The 20,776-nt window shown below is 44.1% G+C and overlaps 1 protein-coding gene across 4 annotated transcripts in view; it reads right to left on the bottom strand.

The window, feature by feature from the left end:
• The window catches only part of TMC6 (transmembrane channel like 6), a 608,423-nt gene that overhangs the window by 176,086 nt on the left and 411,561 nt on the right, over positions 1 to 20,776 (bottom strand). For all 4 annotated transcript variants that reach the window (XM_069655255.1, XM_069655256.1, XM_069655253.1 and 1 more), the window contains exon 16: positions 2,112 to 2,187. In XM_069655255.1, coding sequence (XP_069511356.1) covers positions 2,112 to 2,187 — 76 coding nt within the window. The remainder of the gene's footprint in view (positions 1 to 2,111; positions 2,188 to 20,776) is intronic.

The following is a 20,776-nucleotide window of genomic DNA, read 5'->3' as shown; positions in this document are numbered from 1 at the left end:
TATCTTCAAGGGAACCTGTCCTGGAGCAGCTTGTGGCCACCCGCTGTTGCCTGCAACTGGTGATCGTTACTGGAACTCACCGTGCTGCATCCTGTGGTATGTCCTAAGAAGGGCTACATTTTTGGATTCTGGATTTCATCGCAGACAGGGGTTGCATCTTGCATTTGCACCCAACCAGAAAAACCCTCTAACCCGCAACTGCTGGTCACCTTTCACTGGAAGAAAGGGCAGCAGATCCAAGTCCCCAGTGACCCAGAGACGATCCACAAAGATATCTGTGAAAATCAGAGTGAGGGGGTAAATTAAGCATCAGTGTGCCTGCCCCCTGCCCCCATCCTCCAGAGGATAATATTGGAAACAAGACCCTTTGACTCGGTTCTCCCCTCCACTCAACTCTGGATGTCGAAGCTGGGTTAGGTATCCGGCCCCAGCATTAGCCTTGGGTATGGAAGAAAGGAGAGAGCGTACCTATCCTTGGGTAGACAGTTGTAGAACTTTTAAATAGTTTGAAACTAAGCACCACAAGTCCATTGCATCCTTTCTACAGAGAACCTCTATCAGTGAGAAAAATTGTGTTGGGTCCTGTGACCTTTGGAGACAAGGCCCCATTCTAACCCACCCCTGCTTGTGACTGGTTCCCATCATACTACTTCATCTGCATTACTTGCATGCATTACTTATATACATTGTTCGGGCGAGTATGATAAGTGAACATTCTGGTGATTATATAAATTTGTACTGGAGAGCGTTGTGATAGTACTACTTGATAGTTTGATTTTTCAATGTGTTCTAAACACCTAAAATAAATAACTATTTTTATAACTGGAATGTTTTGCTTTTCTGTGTGGACTCATTGAGGGCCCCTGACCCCACTCACATTCTCCTGAGACTAAGCCTTAACTGCTCCTCCACATACCTTGATCGGGTTAGGACTAAGGTCTCAAAGCTCCCTGTTCATCATAACTGGGGTGGCCTCCTAAACTCTGTCAACCAGGCCAAATACTAGAAATCCATCTTAAAAACCAACAAAGGAAATGGCACAAAGAACAGGGCTTAAACCTTTACAACCAGTCATTTTGAGCAAATGGTATCAAAAATGCGTTATGACAGAGAAGATACATGGCTGTGCATCAGTAAAAAGATCAAAACTGGCTCAGAGTCAGCAGTCTGTTCAGTGTGATCAGAAAGCCCCAAAAGAATCCACCCTCACCCTACTCTCAAAACAATGAAAAACAGATGCGGAGGACTCAAACAACTACCACCCAATTTGTAACATACCCTTTATGGGCAAGATAATGTAAAAACTCTTCAAAAACTAACTATTTAATCTCAGTGAAAGGTTATTTATTACTGCATGACCACCAGTCAAGTTTTACCCCATAAAAGTACAGAGGCCACCATGCTACACACGAGGGAACAGATAGTAACGAGTTTGGATTCAAACACACCTGTAGTATAAATCCTACTTGACCGGTCCGCTTCCTATGGCCTACGAGACTTAAAGCCCTAATGGAAACCAAAGGCCCTGCCTTAACTAGACAGATCCTTCCTTGGAAGTAAAGCCACACGCAAAATGCATGAAAGGTCCCATCTCGGTCAAGCCCATGAAACTGATCACAGCCTCCAACTTCAAAGAAATCTACTCCTTGCTGGGTGACCAGTTCCTCCCAGAAGCCATCCCATAGAACAAAACATTGACCATGATGTTACTTAAGTACCAGATTTTCTGTCACCCATCAATTGCAAGGTACCAAAGTCAACAAAGAATTCTAATCACAATTGGCATGACAGTGAACTGGCCCTCCTCAAAATGAAAAATAGAAAACGTGACCGAATATAGAGAAACACTTAGGACATAAAAGACAATACAAAATAATCTCCTCATCTTATTCTCTCCCGCTCATTCACTCTCTTTTGCTCAGTTTCAGTCCCTCTCATCACTCACATTCTTCCCTCACACCTCCAACAGACTTTTATTATCATTCCCCATACTGGTGTAAACCTCCCTACTCCTTCAGCACTTTGAAGCAACTTGGTTTGTAATAAGGTACAGTACAACTCAACAATAAACAAAAACAAAAGTACAATACGTCTTTATCCCCTGATGTTACCTTCTTAATGTAGAAGAGAAGTAGCAGCTTCAGGGTCTGAACAGCTGGGAGAAGAGGGGAAAACAGGACACCAAGCCTAAGAAAGAACAAAATAATTACAATAAGCAACATTATTTCTATGCCATGCCGTCATCTGAGAATGTAAAGCAGGATTGTCAAACATTAGGCCCACGGGCCAGATCAGGTCCCTGAAGCCGCTTCACTCTTACCCCCTCATAACCATGCACATTGCTTAGGAATTTGCTCTCACGGGGGGCGGCGGAGACGGGGGCAAACAAAGGGCTGCTGTGCAGCAGTGGCTTCAATTTCCATATAATCAGAGGATGCTGCTTGTCTGGTTGCACCACTAGACTAAGAGTAAGCAAGCTAGTTAGTGAAAATGTAATCAATCAAATAACCAAACAACCAGCCAAGAAACAGTTGTTTTGTCAGACTTATACAATCTGAATGAGAGTGCAGTTGGTCTTGCTGTAAATGGCCTGATAGGGCACTTGAACCCTCTGGCTTGACTTGTTCACTGTCAAACCGGGGTCCGTACTCTCTGTACATTACCTACCTGGATTCGGAACTCTGTATATGAAAAACACCATATTAATCTATATAGGAATTATTGGACTTTGGGAGTTTGACTGGACGTGGCAGGACTGGACTGAGGAAACACTGTACAGAAGCTGGCTGTGCTGTGGGTTCCAGGCTCACTATACCTTAACTGAGTGGATTCTGTGATCAGGATTCACTATACCTGACCTGAATAGGTCCAGGCCTGAACAAAAAGGCTTAAGACACACTGTCAGGCCTGTGGGGCATGTCTTTTTCTGAAGTGCAGACTCAGTGTACAAACGCAACCAAAGTTTAACTACCATGGGATTTCTAACACAAGATCACTATCAGAGGGCTCTATCAGGGAACAGGTCATTGTTCCTAAACAGTAAGAAACAAATATTAAACAAAATAACAGTTCTATTAACTTGTGGAGAAATCATAGCTACCTTGGCAAGGTTACAGGACCATGGAAACTGTGCCATTGGGCAAACCTCCATGAGTGGTTTAAGGTTTCTCAGGGGGCATCGAACACTGAGCTGCTTCTCTAGTGAGCCCTCATATTAGGACTCACTAGTGAAAAGGGGTTGGTGCACTAATTCAGAAAAGCAAAATCTCCATGAGACTAATGCCAGAGCCATAGCGTAATACTTTTGTCCAACAAGAGGACATTAACCAGCAGGGATAGAAGGGCATAGAGTGCACATGTAAATGGGCTGGTGGAACTGTGAGTCCAGAACTAGTTTAGGAGTGGATGGAGAGGGTAGCTGAAACCCAGCATCAGCCAGAAGGGGGTGAGGCCTGGAGAGTTGGTACTGGGGAATCGGCGCGTTGGAGAATAAGTGCTACCAATCAGGTAGGCATCCGCTATCTAACAGGGATCCTTGTTCATGTAATGCAGTAGGACTAAGCTACAATGAGTGGATTGTCCGATTTGTAAATTACTATTCCATGCCCCTGTGATATTTCAGTTGATCCTGACATATCACTGGGCTTTTAAGGTCACTTGCATGACATGCATCAAACATTTACAAACTACCAATGGCTTTTCAGAGAAAAGGCTGAAACTTGACCAAGGACGGCCAGGATCATTCCCCAATATCTTAGATTTATTCAAAGCCTTTCAGAAGATCACTTCAGTGTTGCACAGGTCACCCGAGTGAAATAGAAATACCCAGACTTGGAGGCCGAGCGTACGGTGTATAGCGAGCCAAGCTGCATCTTTTTTTTATGTGTTCTTTATTTCATTGCTTATAGCGCAAACCTAGCTCAAGAGCAGTGCATCGCTTTACAACCGGATTGAACCAGAATTGGGCTTGGTATTTTATAAAGTAACGCCATATCGCGCCTTGAAACACTTGTGTATAGGCACGTTATAAATGCCATATCATATCATACTGTTGAAAGGCGGAGGGATTTGTATTCCTCTGGCAGGTATTGTCGATATAGCCAGGTTCTTAGTGTTTTGTAGAAATGGCGGATGGTAGGAGCCGGGACGAGTTCCAGATGATCGGGCAGAGCGGGAGAAGGACCGATTGTGAATCAAGGGGCCAGACAGCACTTTCTTGGATGAAGTGAAAGATTGCAAAATGTCTTGGTTTGGTTGTAAAGCTACATGATGAACTAAAAACACACACATATTTATATGAAACATATTACATACCTTTGTCTTTCTATGATTGTATCTGCTTATATTCAAATGATATGCATAAGGCTGACATCTAGTGGGGAATCATCCAAAATGACTGAGTTCAAAAGCCTGAATGCGTGATTTGGCTTTATTTTGACCAAATCACGCTTTTGGAAGAGGGAGCTGCGAGGGTGGCCCCCGCACCGTTGCTCACTATATTGTGAGCTGGGGTTGCGGGCGTGCCCTCTGTAGCCGTCCCAAAAAAATACTTTTAAAAAAAAGCAAAGGACCCTGCAGCGCCGGTTGCACAGAAGTGAAAGGGAACAGGCGTTGCAGGCACACAAAGAGTCAGCAGCAAAGCAAGTCGGGTGTGGGTAGGACCGGGGCCAAGTCAGAAATGTTCAGGAGAGAATAAACCAAATGTTATTTCGGAAAAATAATCTTCTGTCTTTTCTCCCTCTAACATTTCTACCTCAGGCTTTCAACCCCGATCCATCTAGTGGTAGGTGCAGAGTATTGCATGACTTGTTTTTGAAGTTCAAAAAGGGACTTCGACAGGGCATGTTTGTAATACTAGTTCTAATGTGGCTTGTACTGTACCCATGGTCCATCAAACGTCGAAGTCCTCAGATTATTTTGTTTCCGACATCAGGGAGCATGAAGTGTATGCGTAAGTACAGGAAAGAAAGGTGTAAGATGTGTATGTACCTCCAACTGCACGAGGGGATGAGGGGTAGGCGCATGTTCATAAAAGCTTTAACCACTGGACCTTTCCACCATGATACTTTACTTTGATAGGGAGTGTATACTGAAAGTGCAGCTGGATGAACCTTAAGAGAATTAAAGACTAATACTGAGTCCAGAAGATAAAGCAGATAGTGTACTATATGTGAAGGTGAGCAGTCAATGGGGTTGATGTTGCATGTTTTGCACCACAAGACATAGCATTTCCACTTGTTGAAATATCACAGTGTTGGGTTTACATGCCTTTTTTAAGATGTCCATACAACTTTGGGGTAGGTTTTAGCACCCACATTCTAGGACTTTAGGAGCCAGTCTGCCAAGTTCAGTGATTGTGGATATGGATGATGCATTGTCCCCGGATGCTGAGATAACATGTTGTAAGGGCACAGTAGTCTGACTAGTGGGCAAAGTGACATTTTCAACTGGTATGAGAACCATGTTTGACATGCCCACATTGGCACTATTAGGATCGTCTTGACATGACATGTCCCTGGTGCGATTTGTGGATTTTGTTCAGAAGTGGTGTTGGGGCAAATGTGTATGCAAATCTCCCTGACCAATTAATTCCATGTGCGCTTTCCCTGGACCCTGTCTGGGGATACCTGGATGCCTAGTCATGGCATTTTGCCTTCTCGTGTTGCAAGGAGATCTATGTCTGGATGGCCCCAGTCTCTGACGACCCTGTGACTGAGTGGCTGAGTGCTGTCTGTTAGAACTAGGACTTTCTTCAATGTTAGCTGTAGTTGAAACAGTTGTAAGGCTTTAAATATTGCTAGTAGCTCTATCAGGTTGATATGTTTGACATTGCTTGTGCCCACATGGCGTGTGCGGTTTGATGGAGAAAGTGCTCTCATCACCCTGACAGTGATGCGTCTGTTGTTAGAGGGTCCTCTACTGCTGGACTGGTAAATGATTATTGCCCTTAAAAAGATTTTCCTTTGTCCACCATTGCAGTCATTGAACGAGAGGTTACAAAACCACCACTAGATCATCATAACGACTGCTTATTTGCGACCATTGTTTCGCTAGCAACTCTTGCATAGGACGCATGCGCAATTGTGCGTGTGGTACAAGATAGATGCATGATGCCATCCTTCTGAGAAGACGCATGGCCTTTTGTACGATTATATGATGACCAGCAACATACAGTGGAACTTTAAATAGTAGGTTTAGAACCCTCTTGTTTGAGGGGAAGACTAGGGCTTGTTCTGTTAGAATGATTGCCCTTGTTTTACTTCACTGGCAAAAGACTTGATTTGTTCTTGTGTATTGAAAAACCAAACTAAAATAGCAGATTGATTGTTTCTTGAGCGGTCCATTGCCACATTTGAGATGTGCCCCCTGTTATTAGCCAGTCACCTTGATAAGGTTACACTGGAATGGGCTGTGTGAATTTCATCATGAGTCAGACACAGAGTACAGGTTCAAGTTTTCTCAACAATGTTTTATTTAACTTAAAAGGCAGGGTGGATGAATGCCTAACTTGCTCTAACTAAGGATAGTCTAAGTCAGGAAATCGAAAGTAAAACTTCTGTCTATGTCCAAAACCTATACTTGTCCTCACAACTAACTGCATACAATGTATAGTGATGTCAGCATCAAGAAAAGGAATGGTGTTCAAAGTAAAGTTCAGAGCGTCTAACTCTTTGGCTTGTAATCAGCTCCCCTTCCCCAAGTTCAAAGTAGTTAATCAAATACAGGGCTTCCCGTCCCCAAGATTTCAAATCTTCCAGCTTTCAAAGCAACGCTTGACTTAAATATGACAACAAGGTCTTTGCACAATACAAGCTTCTTTATAGGTGCTTTCAGTGTCTTTTCCATTCATGGGCACCCGGTCTAAGCGCAGTTGTCGGAACACACGGTCCACCCAAAACAGGTCACGCAACCGGTACCTTTCCTTGGCTGCTTCCCCTTGGACACGAGTCCATTGCTTCTCCTCAGCAGTGAGGTTCGCTTCAGTCACATGTGTCACACTCTCCTGACACTGTATTGTGGCGTATTTAACCACCTTGCGCTTGTTATACCTCCTTAGGTTTCATTGGCTCTTGCCGATGCTGGTTTCTTTAAAAACATACAGTTCTTTGCACTTTTTTGGTTGTGAGCAGTGTTGGATTTCTCATATCATGCATTCAACTCTTTATGCTCTCTTAGCTATGCTAGCACTTGAATCAATTAATGCAGTTCATCATTTCAATGTAGTTCACAACTTTCCTTTCAGTAAAGATCAGAATCTTTCATTTCATTCAGCATTCAAAATAATTTGTCATCTGTTTTAACTTGCGTTTGGTATTCAAAATGTCATGCTTTCCTTTAATTTGTATCACCGCCTGCCAACCCGGTGTTCCCTTTTTTTTACACCGGTCAGTATTATGGCTACTTGCGAGTCCTTCTGCCGCCACAGGTTCCTGTTTCTCCCATTGTTCTTCTTGTGGCTCACACACACCCAGCAGTGCTTCCACGGCGAAGCAGGATACATACATCCGCTTCCCTCGGTCTTGCCAGTTTCACAACTTGATAACGGCCTCCAGCTTCTTGTGCCACTGCTTCCCGCTGCATAAACTCTTCACTGTTTCACGGGTCGGTCTCCAGCGCTCCTGCCACGCCGCAACACTGTAGAGGTCTCCCTGCATACAGCTGACTGTGTTCCGGCAACGGACACCATTTGTTTGGGGCTTCCAGCTTTTAAAGCTCCTGTCTTCATTTCCATTACAAAAAGGACTAAACCGCTCACCAGCAAAGCAGCAGTCCTGCTTTGCTCATTGTCCTCCTTTTCATCCGAGTACTTGGTTGGGGATGATAATGGTTTGCTTTCACAAAATGAGGATGTGTTGGTCTAGCTCTCCTCTTCTTTGTCCCAGTACCATATTGATGCAATATGGGGAATACTTTAGGGGAATCACAATGAAAGGTCCGACAAAAGCCTATGAAGGCTTGAGGGACGGAGGGTTTGTGGTGAAAGGGAAATATCTCACTTAAGGTCATCCTCTCCCCACTCCCCAATTCTCCACGCAGGTGATCCTCCCTCCCATAGCCAACACCTGAGTCAGGATCCAGTAGCAGTGGCCTTTCCCTGGCCACAGGAGGAGAGACGATTTTGGAAAATAAGTGAGGATGCCCTCAAATTACTCACAACTGTCTGGTGTGATGGAGTCCCCTTCCGGGACCTCTGTCTACTAGCAATGAGCCGATAAATTCAGGGAGCTGGCTTCTCAGAAAAAATTAAAAAGGGAAAATATGTTTCCCAAAATGCCCCAGAGAAACAAGACCCAGAATGGATCTGTGAAGCAGAATTAGGGGCTAGGAAAACAGTAAACCTGGAAAACCATTCAATCCCTTCCTTTAAAACAGAGAAGTCACCGGAAAACCAGTCACTGGGCCTCATTACGACCGTGGCGGTCCGGAAATAGCGGTGGCGGTAAACCCGCCGCCACCGTTGTTTCCGGACCGCCTGATCACGACCCCTGCAGGCGGGAGGTGATGTTCCCGCCAGGTCTGAGCTGGCGGGTTTAACACCGCCCGCCTGCAGGCGGACGAGGAAACACCGGCAGCATTACAAGATGCTGCCGGTGTTTCCATGATCCCGATTCCCATTGAGTCCCATAGGACTCAATGGGAATGGGGATTTACACCATTCCGCCTCCGTGATTCCCGGAAAACCGGGGTTGTGATGCCCCGGTAATTCCGGGAATCACGGAGGTGGAATGGTAATACGAGTCCGGCGTTAACCAGGCGGTTTTACCGCCTCGGTTAACGCCGGACTCGTAATGAGGCCCACTGTACCCAAATATCAACATCACACAAACCACTCTCAGAGAGACTACACATCTACTACAATATCCATCTCTCCCAATCAGAAAACCGAGAGCCAATCAGGTAGGTTAGGATGTCCCTTCAAAGCACAGGAAGCCCTTAGAAAACCTTTCATGGACAGAGACCCTAGGAGAAACCCAAACAACCCTAGAGAACCCTTAACCTACTTACCTGCCCAACAGCAGCACAGCATACAGTCTGTCACACAAACTGCCTCCTCAGCTATTGCCTGCATACAGAATTTCTAAATGGCCACCAGTGTTTTTATAGAGCCAGCCCAGACCTCAATCTGAATACCAGGAAGTGAGAGAGACCAGCCAATCCCAACACTCACACCCTTTAAACTCACAGCTGCAGACTATCAGCCCTAATCCCAATCGGGAGGAGGGGAGTGTTGCTAGATAAGCCCAGCAGCACAGTCTACTGGGGGAGTTGACAGGAGCAAGCAGCTCTTGTTTGGAGTAGGTTGGAAAAGAGATTGCTACACGGGAGCCGTGCCTCAGAGAATTTGAAGACTGGAGACAGGGGTCTGCCAGAGAAAGAAGCTGCAGAAGGGGCAGCAGGAGAAAGGAAAAGGTGATCCTCATGGAAGAGAAGAAAGTGGTGAGATTTAAAACAGAGAAAAGGGGTAAAGCGGGTTAAGAAAGAAAGAAAGAAAGAAAGAAAGAAAGAAAGAAAGAAAGAAAGAAAGAAAGAAAGAAAGAAAGAAACGCAAACCCAGGAGCAGATTGTATACCAATATTTGGAGTAGAGGAACGAAGGACTGAGGTAAACCCAGGAGGCGTTTGTAAGACAGTCCCCGAAATAGAGGGAGGCGGAGTAAGGCAATTCCAGGAGGGGCCTGTAAACCAATACACAAAATAGAGAAAGGAAGTCGTGAGGAAAGCCCGGGTGGGGCTTCTAAGCCAGTACTCGAAGTAGATGACAGAAGGGTAGAAGGAAACCCTGGGGTGGATTCTAAGTCCATATTGGTAACAGAGGAAAACAGGGAAGAAGTAAACCCAGGAGCGTGTTGGACATCTGTATAGAGGGCAAAAAGGGAAGGAAAACCCCAGAGTGGAGTTAAAGAGGGAAGCAGGAACAATATAAAAGGAGGAAATAAAACTTGAAGCAGAGTTTAAGGATGGAATAATATAAGAAGGTTGGCGGGAGAAAGTAATACACAAAGTGGAGTGGTAGGCACTGAGAAAAGGCCAAATTAGTAGTAAATAGTCGAAAAACTAAGGAATATCGTCAGACATGAAAGAGTTATCTCCACTGTTGTATCTATTATTTGCACTTTTCCTGCTCTGTGCAGGCTTGTATCAAACAGAAGATCAAGGGCTTTGAATGTCCGTTGTTTTTTCCCCACTGCCCCCCACCCCCTCCTTGAGCGCTTTGAAACACTTCTTGTGTATAGGCACTATACAAATGAACAATAAATAAATAAAATAAATAAATTAGACATTGAGAAATCAGCGGGAGGAGGTTCTAGACGAAAGTTAGGAAGCAGAGTGATACAACTTTAGATGACCAAAGTGAAGAGGAGAATTTGAGGGTTGATGAGCTTTGGAAGGAAGAGTTTGGTAAAATACGGAAAGGAGAGCCAAGGAACCTGAGACCAACTAGTCATTTAGAAGTAGGAGGTTTGAGAGGGCCAGGTCAGACTGTAGGTAGATTTAAAAAGGGTGAGGAGGTTCCAGCAGGGGTCAGGGAAGTTTAGTGATAGCTCAGAGAGGTGGTGAAAATAACCAAGTCAAGAACGAAGGCTAGTGAAGAGTAGTCCTTTTGCCTCTCTCCTTGCTGACCCTAACACAATCCCGAAACTACCCCTTAAGATCCTACACAACATTAAGGACTGGTTTAGTCTTAGGGTACAGGACCCGGGAAAGCTTGCAACTAGACTCAGAAGCAGAAGAAATCTTTGAAGCGTATTGTACTGGGGAATGAAGTAACTTGCCTGAAACATTTGGAAACAGTACCTGAGATCTTACTGTTCGACGTTGCATCCTGACATTGAGAAAACCATTGAAAGAGACACTGAATGAAGAAGAGCCTGTTATTTTCACTGGTAAAGATCCAGATTACATTTCAGTTAGCCCTCCCCTGTACACATTCCCTAATAAAGTGGTTAACAGAGTACATGGTCTTGGTGTACTTCTTGGCTCCAAAGGTTCAATTCGTGACACTGTGCATGTGGGGTTCAACTTCATAAATACTCTTGGCGCTGAGGCTATTCCGAAGGGAAGAGCTTCGAATTGGTTGTGAACTGACCCTACTTTGAACCTTAGGTATTTCCTGTGCGCTGGCAACACTGAAATATGAAAGTATGCATCTTTCATGTCCAATGTTGCATGCAACTCCCCCCCCTTTATTTTGAAGGGTGATCTCTGCCCCCTGTGTAAGTACTCTTCAGGTGAGCAAGTCATATAGAAGAATCCCCCGTCCCCCGCCAGGTCCACCCAAAGTTCTGTATAATTTTCTAGATCAGAAGGTGGAGAAATGATAGTGTCGTATCGATAATCAACTTCATCTCCATAGGGATGGTGGGCATTTCATATTTAGGGCCATCCTATGGGATATCAGTTTGAACCCCAATTTATACCATCATTATTGTGCTATTTGGTGCCACATTGGCACAACATTGAAGGGCCAGCTGACAGGTGCAGATAATAACCAAGAAGAACACAATGATGGGAATTTACATTTCACAATTGCCTGAGCCACGACAGGTCCCAACTAAATGCCAATGTAAACCAATCACTGTCCAGTACGCCTCCCTCCTTCATACGAACACCCAGGCCATGGACAGCTGCGATGATGTGAGATAATTATGCTTTCGCCACATCCTCTGGAGGCACGAATGTGCAGCTGGAATCGCCAAACATTTTGCAAACCCCACTTTCATTGCTGTTAACTTGTCCAACACATAGCAGTTTTGCATCGTCATAAGTCTCAATGCACATAACTCAACCTTTATCACGTTGAACCCATTCTCTGCGTCGTACGCGAGCTGAATCAGTTCCCATCTTGCGATCTGCAACCATTTGGCATTAGCTACGGCCTGCACTCCCGGCAAAAGTAAAGATGCAGAAAAGGATTCTGCTGAGCAGAAGAGCCTGTATTCTTCTGATATTTCAGCAAGCAATGTAGAAGAGTCCTTGGATACGCAATTCGATCTTTTCATCCTCTTTGGTTGTTGGAACAGTCCTTGTCCTGGCAGGATGTGGAGCTATTGTGTTGGCAACAGACCTATATCTTCATTTTCGACTGTGGGGAGACAAATTGGTCCATAGGCAGCCAGTGCTCCCCACCTTCAGGTGTTCTTCTGGGATCAACAAAGAACCCTAACCTCATCCACGTCGTATCAATGACCTCACTCTCTACGAACTCCCACCTTTCCCACTTCCCCATGCATCTGTCCCCTGCTTGTTATCGCTTGCAATGTGCGTGTTCACCTAAATTCCTCCGTCACAGGGTTCCAACACTGGCCCTTACTCTCCTCGGAGCCGCGCCCCACTTCAAAGAGTAGAGAGTACTTCTTTTAAAATGGCTCCGGCTAAACCACTCGGAACATGTGTTTTTTCGGGACTGGTCGCTGTAGGTGGGCATGGCAGAAGCGGCCTGGAAGCCTCCGCAAATACAGGGCGGGGGGCTGAGACCACGTCGGGGTGACCAATTGAAGGCAAGTTCCTGAACGCTCACACCAGAGAGAATGCAACCCACTAGTGAAGAAAAGCCCAAGTCGATCTTGTAAGGATAACACGTTTTTAATCTTGCACGCAGATGAGAGCAACAGCAAAGAACTCTGCTGCTAAGAACGTTCTGCCGAAAGATTAGTACAAGCAGAATCTTATAAGGCAAAACATCATCATACATGACTCAATACATAGGGTAAAATCCCACGCGGCTGGTTGGTGTGCACCTGTACAGGATCCGTCTGCCCCACAAGGGATGCCAGGTCATTGGTTCCAGCCCAGTCCGTCTATCCCCCATCACGTGGGTGCTGCAGTGATAATGTTCTTCTCACGTCGAATGTCAGACAACAATTATACTCCTACCATACAACTATTTTACTGTGCATTTGGCAGGCCTTAAGACGGGCACAAAGGAGGTTCTGGGGCACTCCAACCTTTACACATACATTTCACTCACTCCCATTCGTGCCGTCTGGCTCCAAGGTCTCACCCTCGTTTTGAGCTATAATTTATCCCTCCCAGCACCTCACAATACAAATCACACAATTGTCACTTCAACAACGTGCCCCGTCCGTCCTCTTTCAACATCAAAGGACTTGTTACTATAGGGTTGGTGGTCAAGGGGACCCGGTGCCATGGAATTCAGAGGATCTTAAGTTTTACTCAGTTATATGGGCTATAACTCGTGGTCGCCCGGGGATGGGCATGGTCATGCGTTGGCCAGTGTGAGATAACATACACACCAGGGGCCGGCCTGTGATCGTGGCCTAGTAGGGCACCTTCCTCTCTAACATCTTTGCAACACTGTTAGAACAATGAATAGACGTTGTGGTGGTTGGGAATGTGGGCTGTCCTCATGGGAGATCTGGCATGGCTGGGGATTTCTCTTGTCTCGCAATTTTGGCCTAGTGTATGCAGTGCTGCATTTACTGTGCAGGCCTTTCATTCTACCTGTAGTTACTAACATCTATGCAAAAAATAGCAATGCTGCTTGCGCCTTTTGCTGTACTATGTGGATAGACTATATTTGGTTAGATTGGAGTATAGTCCATTTGCATTGGGAGGTGGTCCTCTCACCGTCCCACCTCTGCCCCTGGCCCATCATAGTGCTTTGCATCTTGCCTCACTCTAAAGCACCTAGGCAGGTAGGGCGGGGATGTCCCCTTCCCAACAAGTGGGATTACTTTCTGTAGTGTTGTCATCTTGAATTATTGCGATTTGTCAGGTGGGGTGCAAAGACAGGGGAGACTTCTGCAAATTGATTGTAAAATTCAAATACACATTGTCATGTCAATTGTAACGTAAAAGATGGGGCCTCTTCTTTGATCTCTTTGTGAGGGCAGGTAACACCCTCCGCCAGAGACAGCCCTCACAGCAGGCAGTCCTGGGCCCGGGCATCAAAGGAGCACACCCATTCAAAAGGAGTAGCCCCACTCCCGGGTGCTGCATCGCTAAAGGTCATTGTTCTTAGGGAGAAGTGAAGGGGGCAAGAGAGTAGGGAGGAGTACTCTGATCAGTGGAAAGAGACTTCCACCATTTTGTTTCTCTACGTTTCTCGTTCTTTTTCCTGTCCCCTTCACTTCCTCTGGAGCAAAGCCCTTTGGGTGTGACAGCAGGAGGGAAATGTCTGCTCCGTTCAAGACCGGGGATTGGACCAGGGGTCAACTGGGCAATAGGGAACTCTGGAGATTTCCCTGAAGACCTCTGCACCCTGGGCCTCATGTGTGGTAACCTATTTTATTTCCGAATTTTCACATAGGAAAAGGGCTTGGCTTGCTGAAAATGTGTAATATAGGGCCACTTTGAAATTATTTCCAGGGCCTCTTTTGGTTTGGCTATCATTAGACGTTTGCCTCTAAAAGAACCTGATTGTTATAACCAAGCATGGTGTTTTAACAACGTGCCCTCTGCCACAATTCTACCTGCAGTATCTGCTGCATCTAAATGGCTCTTAATAATGTTATAGTTAACCCGTTTGCCTTCTGCTACAGTTTTGGATATTTGAGAGTATAGTGGTTCTGGGACTGAGTAATTGTGATTGTACAATGTCCCATAGTGCTCTGTTGTAGCTGGATAGAAGAGTAGTATCATTTGCAATACATACTTGATAGGCAGCTGCAGTAGCCACTTTTTTCCGCAGTGCAAAAAGCTTTTTACTTTCTTTTTCGGTTGATGCCTCAGCTGAAGCAAGATGAGTACCTGCCCTTTTCTGGGTGGTAGTAACCGCTAAAGAGTGTAGTTTAAGATGTCCTTTTATGTATAAGGGATCTGAAGGAGCAGGCCTAAAAGTCTTTTCAATGCTGGGATTAACCGCCCTAGTCAGAGAAGGAGTTACTAAAAAGGGTTGAATCTGTTCAGTAACTGATCGGAGTAGTGAAAAAACCTGTCCTATGGAAGTCTTATCAGCTAACATCTCATCGACAAAATCCTAATCTTGAATACTTCGAGTTTTGATTTTGAAATGGCAAGGCATAAAATAAGAAGTGATACATAGCAATTTGCTATGCAATTCTGTAGGTTTCCTAATTAAATTGACACTTATCTAGCAAAGTTAGGTATTCAAGTTATGTTCGATAAAAGCACTGCTCGCCGTGAATTCCTCTCTTGCTCTCGTCACCCTCTTCTCTGTTAACTGCAAGTTTGAAGAAGCTAATGGGGAGAGCGTGCAATAATCACCTTTCACTCTTAAAGGGATAGTTCACTCTAAAATTTGATTGGCTAAAAAGATGACCCATAATCAAACATATATATACAAAATATATTTTTTTTAAAGTTCCCATGTAAAGTTTTGAGCAAATGAGGCTCAAACTCAAAAATGTCAAGCACTAGGAGGCATCCATTTTGTGAAATGGATGAGCCTCCTATGCTTGTGTTAAGCTTTAACCTTGCGGCACAAATGAAGCAAAAGCCAGCCAACTGTAATAAACAAAAGCTACCAGGAGGTGGCTTTTGCTTCTTTAGTGCTGGAGAGCAGAGAATGCAGACATGAAGGCTGTATCCCGGTAAGTGCTTTTTAATTTGTTTTATTTCCCTTTATATTCACGGCAATTATAAATAAAACTGCATGGTTTTCTTTCTAAGTTTCTCAAACTCCTCCGGGCCGGGGGAGCCCGGGAGACTCAAAGTGATAGTACTGGCATTTATAAATACAACAACGTTGTATTGTGATTGCCGTGGTTTTAGTTACAAGTTTCCCAGGCTCCCCCGGGCCAGAGGAGCCTGGGAAACTTAGAAAGAAAACCACAGCAATTATAAATAAAACCACGTTGTATATATGACTGCTGCAGCGTTCGCTTTGAGTCTCCTGGGCTCCTTTATGGCCACCCATGTGTCGTGTTTGTGTGCCACTGTTGCCGGGTGTGGTCTCCAAAGCAGTGCCACTGGCAAGCCTTTCAGAGAGGGGTAGGGGGACTGGCACTCAGGACTCTGTAGATACCATATTTTTCTCTGTGTCACTTTGTGCACCGGAACTACCCTGTTTGTCTTCTGACTCTTCGACAAACGTTGGGATCTCCAAAAAGACTTCTGCTGCCTGGCGTGGGGGGCCCCAACGTTTGGTGCATCGATTTTACAAAGTTTTGGGCTAAAAAAGCTGACACGATGTGCAGCGTTTATTTTCGCAATTGGCTCTTTGGAGGCAGCCATTGCACACCCAGGCAGTGTCTTTCCAATGGGTATTTCTTGTGACAGGAAGAAAAAAATGTAAAAGGAGTATTTTCAATGCTGAAGATGCAGGATAGAAAGACAGAGTGTAGAGGGAGTATGTAAATGTATGCATTCTCCAAGAAGAGAGAATATAGAAATAAGCCACCCGCACTCCCCATACTGTACAGGCCGTATCCTGGAGTAGTATGAAGCAGTGACAGTCGTCGGACGTGTGTAGATGGTTGTCGTTGAACAGCCGTCGAGGAAACTGTTGCAGCGTTGAACGAAGATATTATACACAATAACACATTTAAATCACAATATGTGACAAAAGGCTTTAAGCCATGAACTCCATAGTATGCAATCGACCACAATGGTGGAAAAAACAATCTGAGGGACCTCGAGGCATGAACGACCATGGGTACAGTACACGCCACACTAGGGATAGTATTACAAACATGCCCAGGAAAAGTCCCTCTTCGAACTTCGAAAACAAGTCATGCAATACTCTGCAGCTACTGCTAGATGTTGGCCCATGCAAGCATGTGATTCTAAGCAGACCCACAAGTCTCGGAAATATATAGACACACTCGCGTTTTATTTTTTCAACTCTGAAGCAGTCTTAACAGTGTCAAATCAGCATGGAGCAGCCATGCCTTTCCATGAAAGTTAATCAGTCTACCATTTTTGCACCCTGTATAACATAATGCTGTTGTAGTAAGGCTACGCTGGATTTCCTCCAAGTGGGATCTGTGGGCTGAATACTAGGTCTAACTCTTGCAGATTGCTTGTTTAGGAATTTGACAAGAATTCACATCTCCTTATGGATTAACTCATTCCACTCTTCTTTAGTCACCAGACTATTTCTTCATGTCCTCTTTTGTTCTGGTCCCCTAGTGGGCCCTCTTGTTCTGCAGATGGCTTTTTCAGTGGTTGTTGCCCCGCATTAGTTACTTTGGCTGATGGCAATATAGGAGTGTGGCAACTTAAGATGGTGGACCTTCTGTTTCAGCTATCCTGCCCTCGTTCTCACCCCTCTTTGGCCTGTGGACTTATGTGGTGCTGTCAGGTATGTTTTGTGGACTAATTTCCAATTAACGTTTCTCAGACGCCTGCTTACTGCCAGAATTCTCTATTCGTATGCACTGTCATCCTTCTACTTGTACTCCTCTCTTGCGAAGGAACTCACTTTCCCCTGAATCGTTGGCTCACCAGAGCTAGTCTCTGGAATACTTTCTTTTTTTTTTTTTTCATTTCGATGGTTAATAAAATCAACCTTTCAAATTACATCACAAGTTTCACATTTACATTAGATTTAAAAAAAGTAATTCGCATTTATATTTACATCAATTTCCAAAACCATAGAACAATCTACATATACATAATTACTTTGCCATTCTATTTACAAATCAGTCTGCATTTTCCAGAAAAATTGATACTAAGAATCGTACTATAGCCACTCTGATTGCTAATTTTGTACTTGAAAATAGGCTCTGCCATGGATCTATCAGTTCAGATGTACACAAATATGCAAGCAAGTTCTTAAAGAACTTCATTCGTTGACAACTCATTTTAGGACAAAACACTAAACAATGTTCCAAAGTTTCTTTTTGATTTTTGTTCTCACAGAACAGTGTTTTCTTGCCATCACATCCATTGTAGGCCAGATATTTAATCTAAATCGAAGATACTTGTTGCGTATATAAGGGGATGGAAATTTGATCAAGTAATCAGCCATAACTCGATATTGCTTATGACAAAACAATTTTGTGTCAAAATCCTTATAATACATACACTTATTTCGATTCTCACACCAGTTGTGTTGGAAGATCTTCACTTTAGAACGTACTGGATTGTGCAAAAGAAGGTCCAACCCTACCGAAGCATCAGCCAGTGCATATAAAGTATACTGGCACCAGGTTTTGGAGAAACTCTTGCTCCGTGCAAGTAAATGAAAAGCCATTACTCCCAATAAATTAGAACACCTCAGACCCAATAAACACTTACGAAGCAAGGCACAGTATTTCCACACCACTTGACAATACATGGAAAGTAGCCCCAGTTCAAAGCGCACTATGGGTAAGGGCGTAGAGTTTGGTACACACAAAACCTGTTTCCAAAAGAGAGATTCCAATTTATCCCACCATTTGCGATCTTTTGGCTTTAAGGCTTTGCTGTGATAGGTTAGGATCGGAATTACCTTTTGCTGATAGAATAGCATAATGTGTTGCATTGAGAATTTTCTATATTTGCCCATAAGAATCTTTGCTTGTGAAAGCAGAGCGCAGTTTGCCTTTCAATTCATGTTCATGGGTCAAGCATGTCATGGTATCAGAAATTATGATTCCCAATTACTTATATTGGGAGACAATGAGAAGCTCTACATTGTGGAGATTTCTCTTAAATCTTATTTTTCTGCAGCCATTTGGTTTGTAAACGATTATTTGAGTTTTGTCAGTATTAATCTCAAGATGGTTAGTAGTCACATATACATCTACACCATTCAATAGCTTTTGCAAACCAACATGGGATTTAGACATAAGCACAAGATCATCTGCATATAGTAGATAGCAGATCTTTTGATCACCCAAGCTGAGAGGATCACTTAGAATTTTTTTTAAAGAAATGCCCGAATCAAACAAAAACAAATTAAAGACCGTGGTGGCAAGAATACACCCCTGCTTAAGACCACGATGGGTAGAGAATGTATTATTTGAGATAACCTAACTTGCATGGTCGTATTTGTGTGCAACAGCATCATCAATGCAAGTAGGGTTGATGGACAATTATAATCAATCAATTTATTAAACAAGATCAACCGATCAATGGAGTCGAAAGCTACTCTGAAATCAACGAATGCAAAATATAATGGTTGATTTCGAGCAGCATAATCCGATTGAATCATGTTTAACATAATGATGTTAGGAATAGTCCCAAGCCCCGTTACAAAACCTGCTTGGAAGGGATCTCTAAGAAGCGCCTGAGAAGTCCAAGTATTCAACTCCTTCAATATAATTCTTGAGTAAATTTTCCCAGGCGCATCTAAGAGAGCTATTGGTCTATAACTAGTAGGTGTCTGTCTATCGCCCTTCTTGTAGATAGGGAGTATAATAGAATGTCTCCAAAAGGACGGAATAGATTGGGTCTTGTTAATGATGGTAAAGATGTTAAACAGTATATTGGCCCAAGCTTCAGGGTGTCTTAAGAGTTTGATTAGATAGGCCGTCCGGGCCGCAAGCTCTAGAATGGCTGGCTTGTTTGATGTATATACGAATATCATCCAAGTCAAACTTTTAAAAAAAACTCATCAGACCTGCCAAGGGGTCCAAACTAAGAGCCTCCTCTGGAATGGAGTAAAGATTTGTAAAGTGGTTAATCCAATTTTGTTCTGTAGCACCCTTTGCTAGTATAATGGTTTTAGAGCCATTGGGCACCTGATTCAATAACATCCAGCTCTTGGCTATATTCTTAGTGTGTAAAGCACTCAACATAATGGCACCATCAGTTTGGTATCATTTGTACCATCTAGATTTTAGCCAGTTCTTATACTTCTGATGTTGGATAACAATTTAAACCCAATGTCTTCAGGTTGTTTCAAAGCCTCACGTTTAAGTCTTCAATATAGGTGTTTCCTTATTTTCACATCATGATCATACGCATGGATCTTGTGCAGGTCTAATTTTTGAATTGAGGGTCTTTGTCTCAAGTTACACCGTACCACTTGCATCATGTCAGTATAAACCACCTCATTCGGGCAATGCCTGTCAGCAATTGAGGCTACTTTTGTTGTCAGAAGGTGATGAAAGTTGCCCAAAGACTCCTCTGACCATCATATTCTATTACCACCAGTGTTTACAATTATATTCCCTTTTGAGAACTGGTTCTCGCACATAGGGCCTCATCACGAGTTTGGTGGTAACCCTTAAATCCGGCGGTAGTGCTGTTACCGCCAGATTTAAGGGTCCGCCAAATCAAGGCTTCGGCTGATTTCTCCCCAGCTCTTAGCTGGGGGGAAATCTGCCGAAATTTCGTGCTCATACCGCCGGCGGGAAATCCGCCGGCGGTAAGAGCGCGAAATTTCCCCATTGAGCCCAATGGGGAATGGGGCATTCCCGAATGGGCTCAATGGGGAATGGAGATTTCCAATTCCGCCAAAGCCGTGATCCGGCGCTAATAGCGCCGGTGGGTTTGGCGGTAGGGCAGATAATGCCAGCGCTATTAGCACTGGCGTTACCGCCCAACTCGTGATGAGGCTCATAGTGTATTATTTTCAGTGAGCCATTTTGCTGTCAGCTGGTAGTTATCACTGGCCGATGTTTCCAAGATTTCAAAATCTATGAAGGCTTGAAATATTCAGCATTTCTCACTGGGAAAAGTAGCGGGATGCGCTCACCCTATACTGTTGCCTGTTCTGACCTCTTGGACTTCTGGGAATTACTCTTGAGAAGTATAGCCTGTTTGAGCTTCTGTACATGGCATCTGACTCTCACCCCCACATACTCCCTCCTATGTGCCATCTTACTACTGAGGACTGACAAATCTTTGGTGGAAGGAATGGATATTAAAGAGCAAGAATAGAAGAAGAATGGAGGAATGTTATCTTAAGAACAAGGAGTAAG

The sequence above is a fragment of the Ambystoma mexicanum genome, chromosome 3q (assembly GCF_040938575.1).
Source record: "Ambystoma mexicanum isolate Mex_15411 chromosome 3q, UKY_AmexF1_1, whole genome shotgun sequence".
NCBI classification, from domain to species: domain Eukaryota; kingdom Metazoa; phylum Chordata; class Amphibia; order Caudata; family Ambystomatidae; genus Ambystoma; species Ambystoma mexicanum.
The sequence above is the reverse complement of the archived record's forward strand: the minus strand, read 5'-3'. Positions and strand labels throughout refer to the sequence as shown.